General features: G+C 42.4%; 1 protein-coding gene across 1 annotated transcript in view; it reads left to right on the plus strand.

Annotated features, from left to right (window-relative positions):
- Positions 1-17,193, plus strand: part of LOC5574390 (lysine-specific demethylase lid) — a 42,094-nt gene extending 24,901 nt beyond the window's left edge. Inside the window, exons 3-4 of the mRNA XM_001661358.2 lie at positions 12,402-13,292; positions 15,808-17,193. Of these exons, the coding sequence (XP_001661408.2) occupies positions 12,402-13,292; positions 15,808-16,896 (1,980 nt within the window). The 3' untranslated portion in view covers positions 16,897-17,193. The remainder of the gene's footprint in view (positions 1-12,401; positions 13,293-15,807) is intronic.
- The last annotated feature ends 205 nt before the right edge of the window (positions 17,194-17,398 follow it).

Raw genomic sequence — 17,398 nt, forward strand, 5'->3', positions numbered from 1 at the left:
CGTTAGTTCTTCCGGCGGTGCTCCTTCTTTCTCCTTTCGGTTCAGTTCCTTGAGCGGCGCAACTCTGGATTTGCCGCACAGCAATGTCACCTCAACAACGCCATCCACGGAAACACTACGCAAGTACACACAGCATCCGTATGCCGCACGCGACGCGTCCGAAAAACCGTGTAACTCAAACACCGACGGATTATCGACAGTAACGCGACGAGGAATCCGCATATTATTGATCCCACACAACTCGGACCGCAGCTTGTTCCAATTGTCTAATTCTTCACTCGGAATTGGTTCGTCCCAGTCGATTGATTTTTGCCACAGTCGCTGCATTATTAGCTTGGCCAACACTATCACTGGACCCAAGACACCGAGCGGGTCAAAAAGTTTGGCAATTTCGGAAAGTACTTGTCTCTTTGTCGGTGGTTCCGAACTGCCCGTCAGTTGTTTTACCCGAAACACAAAGCAATCACTCGCGGGGTCCCACAATAGTCCGAGAGTCTTAATCACTTCATTCACATCACTATCTTCAAAGTTCATTAGCTTTTCACGATCTTCCAATGGCACTCCTTCAAGAATCGCTGGATCGTTGGCACACCATTTGTGCAGCTTGAATCCTCCACGGCACAGTAGTTCTTGCAGATCCTTCCTCAGCATCACCGCTTCCTGGAGAGTGTCTGCGCCGGTAAGCGCATCATCCACATAGAAAGACTTTAGAACGACTGCACTCGCCCTTGGGAAGTTCTGCTCCTCATCCTTGGCCAGCTGAATCAGCGACCGCGTTGCCAGGAAACCGGCCGGACCCACGCCGTACGTCACTCGCTGTAGTTCCAAATCCATGATCGGCTGGGATCGGCTATCTCGAAAAAGACATCTCAAGAATTTCGTATGGTCAGAATGTACTAACACCTGTCTGTACATCTGTTTCACGTCTCCAGTAAAGGCATATTTTGGCAATCTCCACCTCAGAACTATGTCAAATAGAGCGCTCTGGACTATCGGCGCATCCATCAAAAGATCGTTAAGGGACAAACTCGTAGTAGACTTGGCGGAGGCGTCAAACACCACTCGCAGTTTCGTTGACGAACTGTCGGGCTTCAACACGGAATGGTGAGGAAGATAATATGCCCCCTCAATATGTACTTCGTCTTCCTTCAGAATCCTTGCATGGCCAAGTTCGAGGTACTCGTGCATGAAGCGAGCGTACATTTGCTTCAACTCAGGATTCTTATCTACTCTGTTTTCCAATGCCTTGAATCGTTTCTCTGCTTGAGCCCGGGAATCGCCCAGCTGACCCGCATCTTCTCGAAAGGGTAGCTGCACAATGTATCGGCCATCATCAGCTCGAGCATAAGTCGCCTTGAAATGCCGCTCACAATCGTCGTTTTCCAAGGGATCATACGTCTGTTCGTCGATCATCCAAAATCGCTTCATCAACTCTTCTAGTCGACCTTCCGATCCGTCAATCGTCGCGTTTTGATTCACCTGTACGCTGACAAAGCCCTGCGTGTCGTACACTGGTCCGGCGATCAACCAACCCAACAAGCTCTCCTGCAACAGTGGGAGACCTTCCCCAATTGGAATCTTGCGCGACTGCAGCAGCTCATAGAACTTCTCGGCTCCGACAAGCATATCCACTCGACTTGGATCAAAAAACTTCGGGTCCGCCAACTTCAGATCTTTCGGAATCGGCCAGGCAGCTGCATTCACCTTCAATGATGGTAACGCGCCAGTGATACGGGGCACCACCAAGCAATCCAAGGGAAAACTGTAAGCCGCCGATCTGGAACTCACGACAGCTGTAACCTTGAACCTCACCGTCGTTCTTGCTCCGTTGACGCCTACTACCGGAACATTCACGCACTCCTTCTGCATAGCGTTAGCGTTAGCGTTAGCGTAGTTACGGTATACTTCGTAGATTGGATACTAGCAATATGCATGTGTCATTTGATAATCTCATCCAGACTGCTTTCAGAAACAAGGCTGGGGAGTAAACCTTGGCCCAATCTTAACAACATTATCAAAAGCATGAATATTACTATTCCTGGCCACGCCCATCTTTACCGTAACTTGGGATAGAGGAAGGAAATGTTGATGCAACACTTACTTAATGAGAGGCCACCGACTCAGCGACGCCCTCATAAGTGCTGCGGAGGTGGGGGTTGGGAGGGGTATAAGGTCAGGTCATGGTTCGCCTGAAAAGCTGGCGATGGACCCAGAGCATTTGTGGTTAGGTGTTAATGATTTAATCATTTGAATGCCGGCATTCAAAAGAGGGAAACAAATATTTTATTTACAGTTTAGTTGATTACACTTCGAAGACGGTAATGAAATTCTGCTTAGAAAATAGTAACAAGCAGAACCGATCCCTCCAGGGTCATCGGATCAGTCAGAATAAAAAAAAAAGAAACGTGAAATTTCCTACATTGAAAACAGGACACTATCAGGTGTGTAACAATCGGCCCGCAAAAAAAAAAAAAATTCCGAGCAGTCACTATGTACGACCAATTCCACGACATGCGGCAGGCAAAAACACGTAAATCGAAGAAGTATACCGTAACATTCACGCACTCCTTCTGCAGACCCAGGAAGTCACACATTCTTTCCGACACGAAACTTGCCATTGCACCGGAATCAAGCAAAGCACGGCACCTGTGGGCCACGCCTCTGCTGTCGAACACATCAATCAACGCTGTCGCCAACAAAACTTGTTTCACTGCTACGCTGGATTCCTGCTGAATTTCACACTTCGCCACGGTTTGCGGCTCGCTACTGGATGCACTGGATCTCTCAGGAACCGTTCTTATCTCATTGCCCGTTGCCGTCTCTGGTGTCTTCTTAGCTTCGAAATGCATCAAAGGATGATGCTTCTTCTTGCACTCACACAGATGTTTGCTATCGATTTTACAGTTAGCAGTTCGGTGTCCTCGTTTAAGGCAAGCAAAGCATAGACCAAATTGCTTGGCCTTCGAATATCGGTTGTTTACGCTCAACTCCTTGAACATGTTGCACGTATCGATCGTATGATTGTCGTTGCAGAGTAGACAGCTGTTGGTTTCCTGAACTGTCGCTGTGTGAACCTTGCTGCTGACAGCAGGGTTTCGAGGATTAGAGGGTACACTTTTGGGTCTCAGACTCGTCGACTGCTCGCATCGCTCAAGCATATAGCAATGTTCTCGGAGGAAGTCCATGGTCTTTTTGTACTCTGGAAGCTGCCCATGTTCCGCGGTCGCTTCCCATGCTCTACGGGTATCCGCGTCCAACTTCGTGATAACCAGAGTCACAATGATGGCCTCGGACAGCCTGTCCATCATTTTCAAATTGTGGAACTCTAGTGATTGTAGTCGTTTTTCTACGGTATCGAGTAACCCCATCAAATCCGCATGGTTCCCTTTAGTCATCGGCTTCAACGATAGCAACTGTGTAATGTGCGTTTGAACGACCATTCGCAAATTTTCGAATTTCTTTGCAAGAATGATCCAAGCTCCCTGGTAATTATTATCGTTCAACGTCTGTTGATCAATAACTCCTTTGGCCTTTCCAACTAAGGCCTTGTCAAGGAAATGTAATTTCGTGGCAGGCGAATCGTTAGTGCACTTGTCCACAATATCAGTAAACCGATCTCTGAACTTGTACCAGTTTTCGTAGCTACCATCAAATGTCGGTAGCGGAGCTTGTTGCAACAAAAGAGACGGTACCATGTGCATTGGAGGCACTATTCCACTGGTGCTTGGTTGGCATATGGAATTGGCCTTCTCAAATTTCGACTTCGCCGCAATGGCCGCATCTGCAACAGCTTTCTGGTCGTCTTCATATTGCTGTATCATCTCCGATAAGGAAATGCGTACAAACTGATACAGCTCCTCAAAATCAATGTATTTGGGCTCAAATATATTCCGTTGCGTTGGATCAACCAGATATATTCGATTCAATAAACTACCGTCTTCATCATTGGCTGCATCCACGGTACGAACGTATAATTCAAGGGCATGTATGATGAACTTACCGTAATCATGGTCGGCAGCAACAATCGCTCGTCGAATCCTATCGACCTTACCTGCTGTTGATTCCAAACACTTTTCAAGAGCAGCCACTGAATCAGCCATTTTCGAATCCCGATGCCGAGCTTCTTGTTCTTCCCTTTGCTCGCGCACGCTCTGAACCGGTGGCAAAACTGCTCCGGCAGTTGCACCTCTAGGAGTGGAAAACACAGCGGGGGATCCAAATGGAGAGGCAACGGGCGACAAGAACAAAACTCTCTTCAGCTTCCCGGAACGCAACTGCATGCCACTTTCACTTTTCTTTCTTCCTGTATTCTTTCTTCACTCACCGGAGCACCGGCGTCGAATTATCACCATGCGGTTTCTTCTCGGCTAGCACAAAATGGCTGCCGTTGCTAGAAGCGAATCACTTTTTCTGGCTCTTCTTTGCCCTCCACTGCGAGGGACCGCCCACCACACCAAACACTTTGAGGGCTTCTTCCGGAGCCGGAACCACTTTTCTTTGTCGCTGTGCGACCACTAGACTTTCGCTGACGGCTGCAAACCCAAATTTCGGCTTCTTCCAGAGCCGCGAACCACACTTCATCAGCCGCGCATCAGCTCTCAAATTTACCACACTTTTCGAACTTCTTCCGGAGCTGGGAATCACTTTTAGACACTCGTGGCTTTGCAAAAACACGTCTGCCTTACCCCAGCAGAATGAAGCACATTTTCCGACTTCTTCCAGAGCCGGAAATCACCTTTCTTCGTCGCTAAGTCGGCTGGAACAAATCGTTTGTCCGCCCGCTGGCCGACACTAATTCACTTTTCTGACTTCTTCCAGAGCCAGAAATCACTTTTATTTCCACCGATTTCACGAACGATCACCGATTTCCGCGCGATTCATCATCCGGCTTCTCAAGGACCAAATGGTTCGGACGAATCTTTGCGGTCAAAAATAAAAAACGTGGACTGTATTTTTCCGACCGTACACGACGGGTAACTTTAGTAAAAACTGAAAATTTCTCTACATGGAAACGGAAAGCGCCTTTCAAGAAAACAAAAACAATATCAAGATAGTTGCTTCTTTCGAGGGATAGGAATTTAACGGGCGCTACACTGAGAAAAAAATGCTTGCAACAAATGAAATATTGGATCACTTAACACCTTGCTTCCACTCCTCTGGTAGCTATTTCGTTTCCCAGATCCTGACTACCAGCAGATGCAGACAAGCGGCCAACCTGTCCGGGCCCATCTTGCCATTACCATCCTTGCCATTGGCTTTGTTGTTTTTGAGCTTTTGGATGGCTTAACCTCCTCCATCGTAAGAGCTTGTTCGTTTCCACTGTCCACTGTGCTGACGTGCCATCGCCTTTGCTGTCCTGACCTTCTGTGCCTGTGTTCTCTGCGCCATTCAGGTATTCATAGTAGTGCTGCTTCGACATTTCGCTCACCTCGCGTCCGTTAGCCAAGATGCTCTCATCCTCATCCCGGCACATTTCAGCTCGCGGCACGAAGCCTCTGCGGGGTGTGTTGAGCTTCTGATAGAACTTCCGCGTTTCTTGAGAACGGTACAGCAACTCCATCTTTTGGCATTCAACCTCTTCCAGGCGGCGCTTTTTGTCCCGGAATAGGCGGGTTTGCTGTTTCCGCTTCAGTCTGTATCGTTCCAAGTTTTGCCGCGTACCATGCTGCAGCATTAGTTTAGTTTAGTTTAGTTTAGTTTAGTTTATTTCACACATGACTTAAGACTAATGTCTTTTTCTCGCCATAACGGTTGAAACTACAAAGTTACACAATTTTTATAATAATACATACATACATACTACAAAAACTTAAAAATAATCATCTTTCGAAAAATGTAGTGCAGCCTTTCTTGAACATTGCTTCCGAATGAACAGTTTTGTCCACTTAAGGTTAGTTTGAAAAATCATGCCAAGATTACTACCATCGCAGGTTAGCCCAATATGGTTTCCATAAACTTTTAAGTCAGGAAAAATTAGATTGTCTTGTCTTGGTACACCAAACAGCAAAGCTTTGCTTTTGCTGTGATTGATCCGAAGGTTATTCCTCATGGCCCAACGATGTAGTCGTGTCAGATCTTCATTAACAAGGTGCAGCAACTCAGCCGGTGATTTTCCTGGATAAATGCAAACTAATTGAACATCATCTGCAAACAATTGGGCTCTACAATAGTGCAACACGTTGGGAAGATCATCAATATACAGCGTGAATAAAACTGGCCCAAGCACTGAGCCCTGTGGGACACCTGATGTAACTGCAGCACTTCTAGATGTTTTATCATTACAGACGACTACCTGTGTTCTTCCTGATAGGTAGGATCGTATCAAACTAACTGCTTTGTCAGTGAAGAGATAGCGGTCATACAACTTACTGCACAGCTGATGATGGGAAATGGTGTCGAACGCCTTGGAAAAATCCAACAAAAGCAATACGACCTTATCCTTGTTGTCGACAGCCACTGCGATACCATCATAAACTCTTAATAAGGCCGTCTTAACACTTTGACCTTGCCGAAACTCTGCTTGATGATCCGAAAGAAGATTGAACCTTTCAATATGTGCTACCACTTGTCGCTTAAGTAGCTTTTCCAGAACCTTGGACATACCGCACAATAGACTGATTGGACGCAAGTTATCGATCGAATTTATATGCTTTTTCTTACGTAGCGGTAGTATTTTTGCTTTTTTGCAAGCGGACGGGAAGACTGAAGTAGCTAGGATGTTATTGAACATCCAGGTAATATTATCGACAATCAACGGAAGCACAATTTTCAAAAACTTCATGGATATCCCATCTACACCTGCTGCATCTGATTTAATCTCGAAAACTGCATTCACAACCTCATAATTACGAATGGGTTGAAATTCGAGCCTATTTGCGTTTCTTTCCGAACGTTGATGAACAGGAATTGGCTGTACAGATTCTTCAAGTGGCGTAAAACTACTTGTAAAAGCAGCATTAACTGCGTCAGGTTCAAAAAGACATTCCTCGTGTTGGTTGGATTTACAAACACCAACATGTTTTATTTTTTTCCAAAATGCTTGAACGGGTTCCCTCAATCCAAATAGGTTATTGATGTACTGTACTTTGGCCCGTCTAGTTAATAGATTCACTTTGTTCCTCAGACGATTGTAGACACTCTTCAATAACGGTTTACTATCTGGTAGTGCCGACTTCCAATCTTTGTAAGCTAGATCCCTCGCATACATAGCACGCATGATGTCATCGTTGAACCAACTGTTACACTTCTTACGGTGCCTAACAACACGGACAGGGATAACTGCATCATGAATAGTTGTGATACTAGTAATGAAAAAGTTCATCTGTTGATCCACGTCACCCGAAGAATAAAACCGGTCCCAGCAAACACTGTCCACCGCTGTTTGCAAAGCTACAGCATCAAAATGGACATAGTCCCGGTATGTTTTTGGCTTATGGCATGTCTGTACCTCAATATCCAGTGAACAGAAAATCAAATCATGTTTCGAAAGAACTGGCATAGCTACCTGATTAAAAACGATTACATCATTAGGCTGATTTGTAACCAACAGATCTAAAAGTGAGCATCCACTATCGTAAAAATGAGTTGGTTCATTTCCGACCACCTCCAAACCAAACATAGCAAATGCGGACTGAAGCCTGGTGCTCCTTCGGTTACTCAGTAGCATATCTGTGTTCAAATCACCCACTAAAGCGACGTGCTCATAAGTCGAAATAATGCCTGACAACTCTGATTCAAGGAACAAGGAGCAATCACTTTCAGGTGGGTTGTAAACTACGAGTAGAAGAAGCTTAATGGCACCAATGCTGATTTCTACTCCAAGACACTCAGTTTTGAACGTCGAGTCATCACAAAGAGATGTACAGTAAACCGATCTATGACGAATATGCTCCTTGATATAAACTGCTATACCACCTCCTCTTTTGTACACACGATCATTCCGTATTACTTTGTAATCGAGTATCCCGATCGCTCCATCAGGAATCGCTTCATTTAACCACGTCTCCGTGAAACAAGCGACTGTTACTTTGGACATTTCCAACAATAGTCTAACTTCTTCAAACTTGCTTGAATGATGGGCACATAAACTTTGCACATTCCCATGACAAATGTTTAGCTTACCAGTCTTGAGAACAGTGTTCAAAACTACCTTCGGTATCGTATGTGAAGGAGTGGTTCTTATGAAACTAGACATTAGTGTAATAGCGAAAAACAATGATCAAAGGCTGCATATATAGGTCACAACTCACGAAACAACTGTTCAATACAATCTTCATTTCTGACAATTTCATACAATTACAACACCGAAAAAAAAGTGTGATGAAACAAACTAGCGGCTACAACTGGGACAACTGTTCGATAGACATAATAGGTGTTGATGGACCATCAGTAGTTCTTTTTACGTGCACGATTCCATTTTTTGTCGATACTGTCGCAAGTTTTTTCTCTTGGCGCATCTTCAAGGCTGCTCGTTTGATCGATCTGGCATTCATGGTTAAATTTTCATTGATGTATATCCGATGGCTGGAGTCTATTCCGATGTGATGAAGATTGAGATCTCGTTTGGTGAGATACTTGGAGTAGAACTCATCTCTCAAACAGACTGAAGAAAATTGCAGCAGTGTGAGACAGCGGGTACCATCAGCCAAACGACCGGAACGCAGACGCTTACATTGGATGTGTGTTACTTTCCACTCTTCAATACCAATAGCTTTCGATATCGCAGAGACGTGACGATGTAGATCCTCATTTACGAAATAGGGAATACCAACAGCAATCAAATCCGAACGGTTCTCTAGACGACTGATGGTTTCAGCAGTAGAGTCCACACGGTTCTTCATAGCCTCCAAATCAGTGCGAAATGAATTAGACTCGGTAGCACAGCAGGCCCTTAAGTGCTCAATATCTCCTTTCACATCGTCAATTTGATTTTGAAGATCCTGTTTCAGTTCGTCAAGCTTGCCATTAACCTCAGTCCTCATGCAATCGATTTTGTGGTTTGTTTCGTCAAACCGTTTCGTGAGCATCATCATAACAGTTTCCAAAGAAGGGGTGGATTTTGTATCGCCCTCCTTCTTTTGACCGGATCCAAGATTTGGCGTTAAATTGCTACGTAACCGCCTAGAATTCGGGTCCTCACTAGCCATATCTAACACAGTTGATCACAATAGACAACGAAACAATGGCTATTCACGTATATATCACGATGGCAATAGTAGTAGCGTACGATGCTGAGATAAATTTATCGTCGAATTTCAGCTGAGATATCGTTCGATTGACCAAGATATCAATTCGCGAGTGATATACAGGTGTAAACTACTGATGCAGTTGAAGTTTACTCTCATAGGATATACATGTCACACGATTTATTCGATTATTGCAAGAGCTCTTATTCGCGGCGGCTAAACGACGGCATGGTTGCCAGAAAAACTCATCCGGCAACGCTGCCTTAAGATGCTGCGCGTACGCATTGAGGCATCCGGTTGTTTCAGCCGCACTAGATTGTACCGAGGCGGGCGTCGGTACCGTACATCGTTGATGACGGATAGTTTTGAGCGCAGTTTCACCATCACCAGGTAGTTATTCTTCTTCTTTCTGGCATTACGTCCCAACTGGGACAAAGCCTGCTTCTCAGATGTTCTTATGAGCACTTCCACAGTTATTAACTGAGCGTTCTTTGCCGATTGACCATTTTTGCATGTGTATATCGTGTGGCAGGTACGAAGATACTCTATGCCCTGGCAATCGAGACAATTTCCTTTACCTTTAATTTATTTCGACCAGCGGGATTCGAACCCACAACCCTCAACATGGTCATGCTGAATAGTTGCGCGTTTACCGCTACGGCTATCTGGGCCCACAGGTAGTTGTCGGAGTCAATATTAGCACCACGATAGGTTCTGACGTCGGTTATGTCGGAGATCAAAACCTGGACGATTTGCGATTCTCACTGCTGAGGTGATCTCCAGGTGTACCGATACGGGATGCTGTGCTGGAAATAGGTGCTGCGAATGGCCATATTCTTGGAGGCGGCAAAATCTATCAGTCGTAGGCCGTTCTCGTTCGTCAGCTGGTAGGCGCTCCAATCGTCGTTCTGAACTCCTCTTCCTGGCCAACCTGAGCGTTTAGATCTCTTGCACAGCCAATATTGAAAAGCATCTTGGAAATACCGGAATTTCTTCGAGTATTTTCTTGTCAGCATTAATATTTGCAGCAAATGGCCTGTGCAGACTTGGGTTTGAAGATAATTCAAAATATTACGGCGATCAGATTATCCACGTATGAACAACATGATTAACGCAAATATCTGAATTTTTAATAGAAGAAACGAGCCCAACCGTTTCATTTCAGGGAAATAGATAAAATCGTTGGGAGTGGCTTTGCTAACAATGTTAATGCACACTCCATGAGTTGCTTCTCCTTCTCGTGGGATGGGACACAGGTATTTCTCCCTTGTGCCGTGGCTTAACCCTCTCTTTCCCATGGTAGCACAGGTGATCCACCGATTTTCAACGAACGCTAGCTAAACCGAATTGGTACGAGTAGCTCAAAAATGATTGGAATAAATTTATACGCTCATTTGTCTCATCAAACATCGAAATAAGTGACCTGAGGGTCAAACTATTGAAAAACAATCAACTAACTATTGAAAAACAATCAATTTTTTTTATTGTGATTTTGAATAATATAGCTTATTAGGAACAACTTTTGTTCAAGAACTTTTTTTAGAAATGCCATTTTGATAGTTATATTGTCGAACAAAGCTGTGGGAAAGAAAGGGTTAAGCGCCATTACTCGCTCTCTGGAAAGAGATTAAACCCGTCCCGCTATGGAATCATTGTAGATAAGTAAGGAAATGCATCGAGTCCTGTAATCGATTACGAAACACATTTAGAAAGTAAATATCAAAAAGAACTCACCGAATTCTTCAAGTTAATTTTGCTATTCAACGATACAGTGATGACTTCCATTTTCCTTTACCCGCGGTCCTTCAGCCCATCGGTGAGTATGCGTGTGCTCCAGATGAAGTCGAGAGATTTACAATTCTACGTACCGTAAGGACGCTATTCACCGCTCATTGAATTATTTTGAAAAATCTGAACAAATTTTCGTAATAAAAGTCATCAACATGTATTAGTATACCAGAATGAATTGTATCAGATTGAAATTCATATGATTTAATATTATATACTATTTATAAAATATAATTTTAGGCATTTCAAGGTGGTAAGCATGAGTTGAACAATGTTTTTTTTTATGGCAGATCGAAAAAATGCTTCTTAGCTGCCACGCTTTAATATGTTGTTGTACTATGGTACAAAGATAACAATCAGCTAGTCAAAGTAAAGTAATTCCAACTACAGTCGACTCTCCACAACTCGATATTCTATAACTCGATATACTCTATAACTCGATGGATTTTGCGGTCCCTTCAAATTCCCATACATCGTGCTCTCCATAAGTCGATATTTCTATAACTCGATATCTCCATTAGTCGATGTCACGTGAGAGGAAAATTTCCCTCCATAACTCGATATCCATTTTAAAATCCTTCTTATACGGGGAAACTTGGACCAATTCTTGTTTAGAAGTGAATAAATACTTGCAAGTTTTAATGAATGTATAAAAACATTAAAATAAAAAAACATTGTAGGTTAAAAAATGGGGTTTTTCGAACATTTCGAAAAAAGTTTTCAAATAATTGATTGTAAAATAATATCAACAAAATATTATTGCTTTCTTGCAGTAGTAATCATATATGTATTGGAAATTTGTTTCTTCAATTTTTGGGATTTTTGGCGTTGGTATATTCTATAACTCGATAATTCTATGAGTCGATGGTCCCTTGAATATCGAGTTATGGAGAGTCGACTGTAGTTGTGTATATAGAGCCTCATACTTAGGATGAGCGGTGAATGGCGCCCTACACATGTATCATTGGCATACATGTTATTCGATACCATTATACGTTGTTTAAATTTCATCTTCTTTCCTACAAAAACAAATGTTTTATCTTGCGTCTAGCGCAAAAAGTTGCGAAAAATATCGAAAAACCGATTTTTGATAGAATTTAATGTGTTGAAATGCTATTAAATGAGCGGTGAATGGCGCCCTTACGGTACCAAGCTTCCCATCGCTAGTTTGTTTACGTCGCAGTGGTCTTCGCGGATTGTCCTGGTTCGTATTCTCTCGTTGATTAGTCGTTTGTTGATTTTTTAGGGCTGGCTTGCAGGGCCTGACACCAACTCCCTAGATTTCCGCAGGAATTCTCTTAACCAGTTTAACCATAGACTAAATACGGGGATGCGTAGTTAATTAAAGTTATGAGTATTATAGAAAATATATTTTGCATCTACATACCTAACATATCTAACGAAACTTTTTTTTTTCAATCATTCCAGGGCGTCACAAATGCTGAACGCGAAGCTTTCGAATTATTGTCGGATGATGCAAGGCAATGTGAAATCTGCAAAACCACTTGCTTCTTATCAGCTGTAACATGCAAATGCACCACTAACTTAGCTTGTCTCCGCCACTTTGCTGAACTATGCGAATGTCCGCCAGAGAATCACACTCTAAAATATCGTTACACACTGGATGAACTTCCACTGATGGTGCAGAAGCTTAAGGTGAAAGCCGAATCGTTCGAAAAATGGCTGTTCAAAGTGCGGGATGTACTTGACCCGGCAGTCAGCACCAACATCACTCTGGATGAGTTGCAGGAGATTGCCCAGGAAGCTGAAACACAAAAATTCCCCAATAGCGTCATACTGGAACGATTGAACTTTTCCATCTTGGAGGCCCAGAAATGTATCACCGTAATTCAACAGCTGGATATCAATAAGATACGTACTAGGACCCGTAACTCAGCAGAGTGCGCCAAGTATAAGCTAACGTTGGAGGAACTGGACATGTTTGTCAATGAAATCAACAATCTACGCTGTATAATCCGTGAGGGCGATAGCGTAAGAGAGCTTCAAAAAATTGGCAAGGAGTGGGTGAAGCAGGTTGAAAGTGCTATGAAGACCCGGTTCAAGGACTCCAACATTCAGCAGCTAACACATCTCATCGAAGAGGGTAATTCACTGTGCATTGAATTGCCCCAAATAGTGCAGCTGAAGGATCGTCTTGCTCAGTTCAAGTGGTACAAGCAGGTTCGTTTGCTGAGAGAAAATACAATTGATCGTCTATCGTTGGATGAAATCAAACGGCTTTTGGACGAAGGAATGAAGATTCTTCCTCACACCGTTTTGGAGAAGGAACTTGCTGAGCTCCATGGCATCATGTTACAGGTTAGTTAATAGTTTAATTTTGAAAATATTTCTTTGTCGGTTACGAAGGATGCATTTCACGGATTCTCAGAGGATCAAGTGAAAAGTGGCGAGACAAGTATATAAATGCATTTGTAATGCTAAACCGGTTGAAAGCAGATTGTTGAACAGACAAGGAAAGTGACTCTTGCAGCGTCCATTTATTACGCAAAGCTAAAATGGGAAATTTTCGACCCCTCCCCCCGTCCGTAACGCTTTTTGTACGAAAAATTTCAAATTAGTCTATGAGTCGTAACGCTTGAGCCTACTCCCCCCTCCATCTAAAGCGTTACGTAATTCGTGGATGCCGCCTCTTTTCTTTAAGCATGTATGAACGTAATGACAAATGACTTTCAAAATACAAGAACGGACTGAACTAGAACTATGATTAAACAGCCTAATTTTGTTAGGACTTGACATTTAAGACTTACGTAAAAGACAAGAGTAATCATATGACCACTTATGGGCACTTAAATGACAAATCATTCAAAATAATTTCGACTAGTTATCCTTTAAGTGAGAGATATGCGGAAGCTGACATTTCTGTCAAAGCGTGAGCCAATCGAGCAGCAAGAACTGTCAAAGCGTGAGCCAAACGAACATGCGTTATGTTTGTTTTGAACTTTTCTTGAGGAGTAATGTAATCCGTTTAAATTATTTCGGTGAAAGTAGTTTTGCATAGAGCCAAAACCAAGGATGGGAAATGTACTGTAGCAAACATTTATCACCTCGACATTTACATTTTTCTACACGACTATCAAAATCCAAAGCAAACCATGACCGTTCAAAACAAAAACATGTCACGGCTCTTCAAAACAGTTCAAAACTGTAATCTTCTTCTTCGTTTTTTCAAACCCGAATGCGAAATGACTCGAGCACAGTGGTGACACGATTTTCCGGTTTTCGGGGTTTTGCATTTTTGCTCGATAAAGGGAGCATGAAATTGAACTTGTTTATATGAATCGCGGTTTATGGACAAAAGGTCGAAAGACAAAAGGTCGAAAGGACAAAAGGTCGAAAGACAAAAGGTCGAATGGACAAAAGGTCGAAAATGATTTGCATGGTGGGAAATTTTTCCTTCTTTGAAAAAAGGTATTCGACCTTTTGTCCCTTCTTTTTTGTTCTTCGACCTTTTGTCCTTTCGACCTTTTGTCTTTCGACCTTTTGTCATAGATTCATGAATCGCAACGGAATTATTGTGCTAGATTTCAATTACAAGCGAAATATTAGCGATTGAATTATTTAACATTTTTTTCAATCATTCACCTCGAGATGGCTGCCCGAAAACGATCATAGAGGAGAGACAAAAACATTCAAGCAGTGTGTGAACCGTTGGCAGCGCAACGCCTGATGGTATAGTGGTTATCACGCTCAATGGTATGGGTGCCCTAGTGTAGATGTGGTTGTGAACCTTAGAGGAAAACAATATGCACTCTGTCTCGGAAAACACCCAGAACTTGGGTGTGAGTATTTAAAATTGGGTAATATTTCCATATGCATTTTGATGCGTCTGGAGAGTGTGTGCAAGTTTCGTTGAGGAAAACAAAAACAAACTGTGTATGATGAGCGTATGCAAGTGTTCGTGTTTTCAACTATCACTAAGCTCTATTGATGCTGCTGCTGCTGCTGCTGCTGCTTTGTGTTTTGGCAGAATCGATGAACTGTGGTGAATAGTGGTCACAGTTCCCAAGCCTGGTATCGTCAGTCCCATCTGCATTTTTTTCAAAATTGAGTTCAGTTCAGTTTTTAACATATCTTCCAATGCTTTTTCGGCTGCACTGAGATGATATGATTTGGTCGAAAAAATCGAAAAAAAAACAACAAGTCACATTGTCCCATAATGAAAAGTAACCGTATATCAGTCCCACTACAAATTTCCGACAGTGTAACAAAAAAAACAGCTTTCTGATCATCTTTATATTTTTCACAGATAGATATCATAGTGAAAAGTAAATAGTGTAAGTTTCATGAAGATTTGAACACGTTCCAATCCTCTGGAATTTTATGAATATTCGCATGGAAAACAAGTTGGGAAACTTCACAGCCCATTTTCTACATGCCTACTTTTTGCAGATGGGACTGACTTGGCGATTCACGGCAGCTTACGTCACTTAATTTAAAGCTTGATGAAAAAAAATGAGCTTTGAAATTTATTCCAATTATTATTGAGCTAATCGTACCAATTCGATTTAGCAAGCGAAAAACGATGATCACCTGTAAGTTAAACAAAATACTGAACTATAGTTTTAGAGGAATTCATAGAATAAACACTTGTTGTGTTCTTGAAGAAGTCTTGAAAAAGGAGGAATGCACATGGAAGAGTTACTATACTCCTAGATGATCTAGGGCTTCCTTGAATAGAAGGCGAGTGTATTTAAGTATTAGAGGGTTAACATAGTTTTTTTTATTGTAATGCTCATAATTTCTAACCTTCTATAGATGACTCTTTTCTGAGATTATTAATAAATGTCCTATCTTTCATTAATTTTACTTTCAGATTGTGGATTGGGAACAGTCGGCAAGTCAATGTTTCAAAACTGAAACGCAGCATAAGATCAGCGAAATTGAGAACCTTCTCGATCGGGCTCACGTGATCGAAGATTTCTTGCCATCGCATAACCAACTTCGAGATGCTCTGCAAAAGTCGAAGGAATGGCTTCATGCAATCGAATCTTTGGAACGCAATGAGAACTACAACTTTTTCCACACTCTGCAAAATATCGCCAACCGTGCAAAGTTGTTACCCATGGAAGAAGAACGGCAAAAGCTGTTTGAAAGTATGGGAGCGGATTCTGAGGGAAAACTGTCGCTTTCTTCGTTTGGCTGTATCGACACAGCAATCAGTAGTGGCCTAAAGAGAAAGAAGTTGGCCAATGTGGACGAGGTAATTAAGAAGATTAAGGAAGATCCCTGCATCACAGAAGTCGACGAACACATTTTGAAGGCACAAATACTTTGCTGGAACGACAAGAGTAAGGTCAGTGCGTTGAGTTTGTCTGGTTGGTATACGAGTATGGAAGAAAAGTTTGGTGAAAGCAAAATTGTTTACCACTGTGGAAAATGTTCGGAAATTGCGAGAAAGAAACGCATCAAACAGTATCAAGAGGAAAAACGAGAATTTCCCGGAGAGCAATTCAAACCCGATTTGGACATCAAAGTGGAGGCAAAGGAAACAGAGGAAGATGAGCAAGAAGTACAGGAAACCTTTGACGATTTTGAGGACGTTGAAAATGAGTATGAAGATCAAATGAGCGATCCAGACAATGAAACTGATCAAGATAGCGAAAACAGTCATGATGACGATGAAGAAGCAGCTGGCGATGCGTTCATCGGAGATAGTGAGGATAGTAATCTTGGTAATGAACAAGCGAGTAGAAGTACCTCGGACGATGGTATGAAAAACTCCAGCAACACGAGACTTCCCAGCAGCTCCTCGTATGGTGAAGCTGTTCATTCCAACGTTACTAGTCAACAAGGGAAAGGTCAAAAGCAAAAATCGACTGGTGGAAATATTAGTAAGGGCGATCTTTCCACGACAGCTACAACGTCAACACCTGTATTGGATCCACGTGGAGTGATTTTTTAGATGGTTCCAACTTTTCGTGTAGTAAATAGTACCTTTACCTTAATGACATCTTGTGTTTGCGAGCTCTTGCTTTTTTCACACGTAAGATATGTTAGTCACGTATCTGCGAAATTTTCCCATTATTTTGAATATTTGCAATACGTTTAATGATTCATCCCTCTATCGTTTCCAGATACCAACGTCGCTTCTGAACTATTATAGAATTAAGTGTCTATATTATTATCAATAAGTTTCAAAATGTCAAATACAGAAGATAAATATAATACTGAAGTAAAGTCTCGTATTTTCACAAATATAGATATTACTGTATTTTTCAATTTTAGAGAAAATTAATAATTTTATTTCTGTAACATGGTTAAAAATCGACATAAACCTAATGGCTCGACCCAATGACTTGACCGGATGTATGTGGATCTGCTCGGATTGGAAATTTCCAAGACTTCCATGACATAGAATATCTTCGTACCTTGCAGACGATAACGCATGCAAAATTGTCAATTGG

Source organism: Aedes aegypti, chromosome 2 (assembly GCF_002204515.2).
Source record: "Aedes aegypti strain LVP_AGWG chromosome 2, AaegL5.0 Primary Assembly, whole genome shotgun sequence".
Taxonomy (NCBI): domain Eukaryota; kingdom Metazoa; phylum Arthropoda; class Insecta; order Diptera; family Culicidae; genus Aedes; species Aedes aegypti.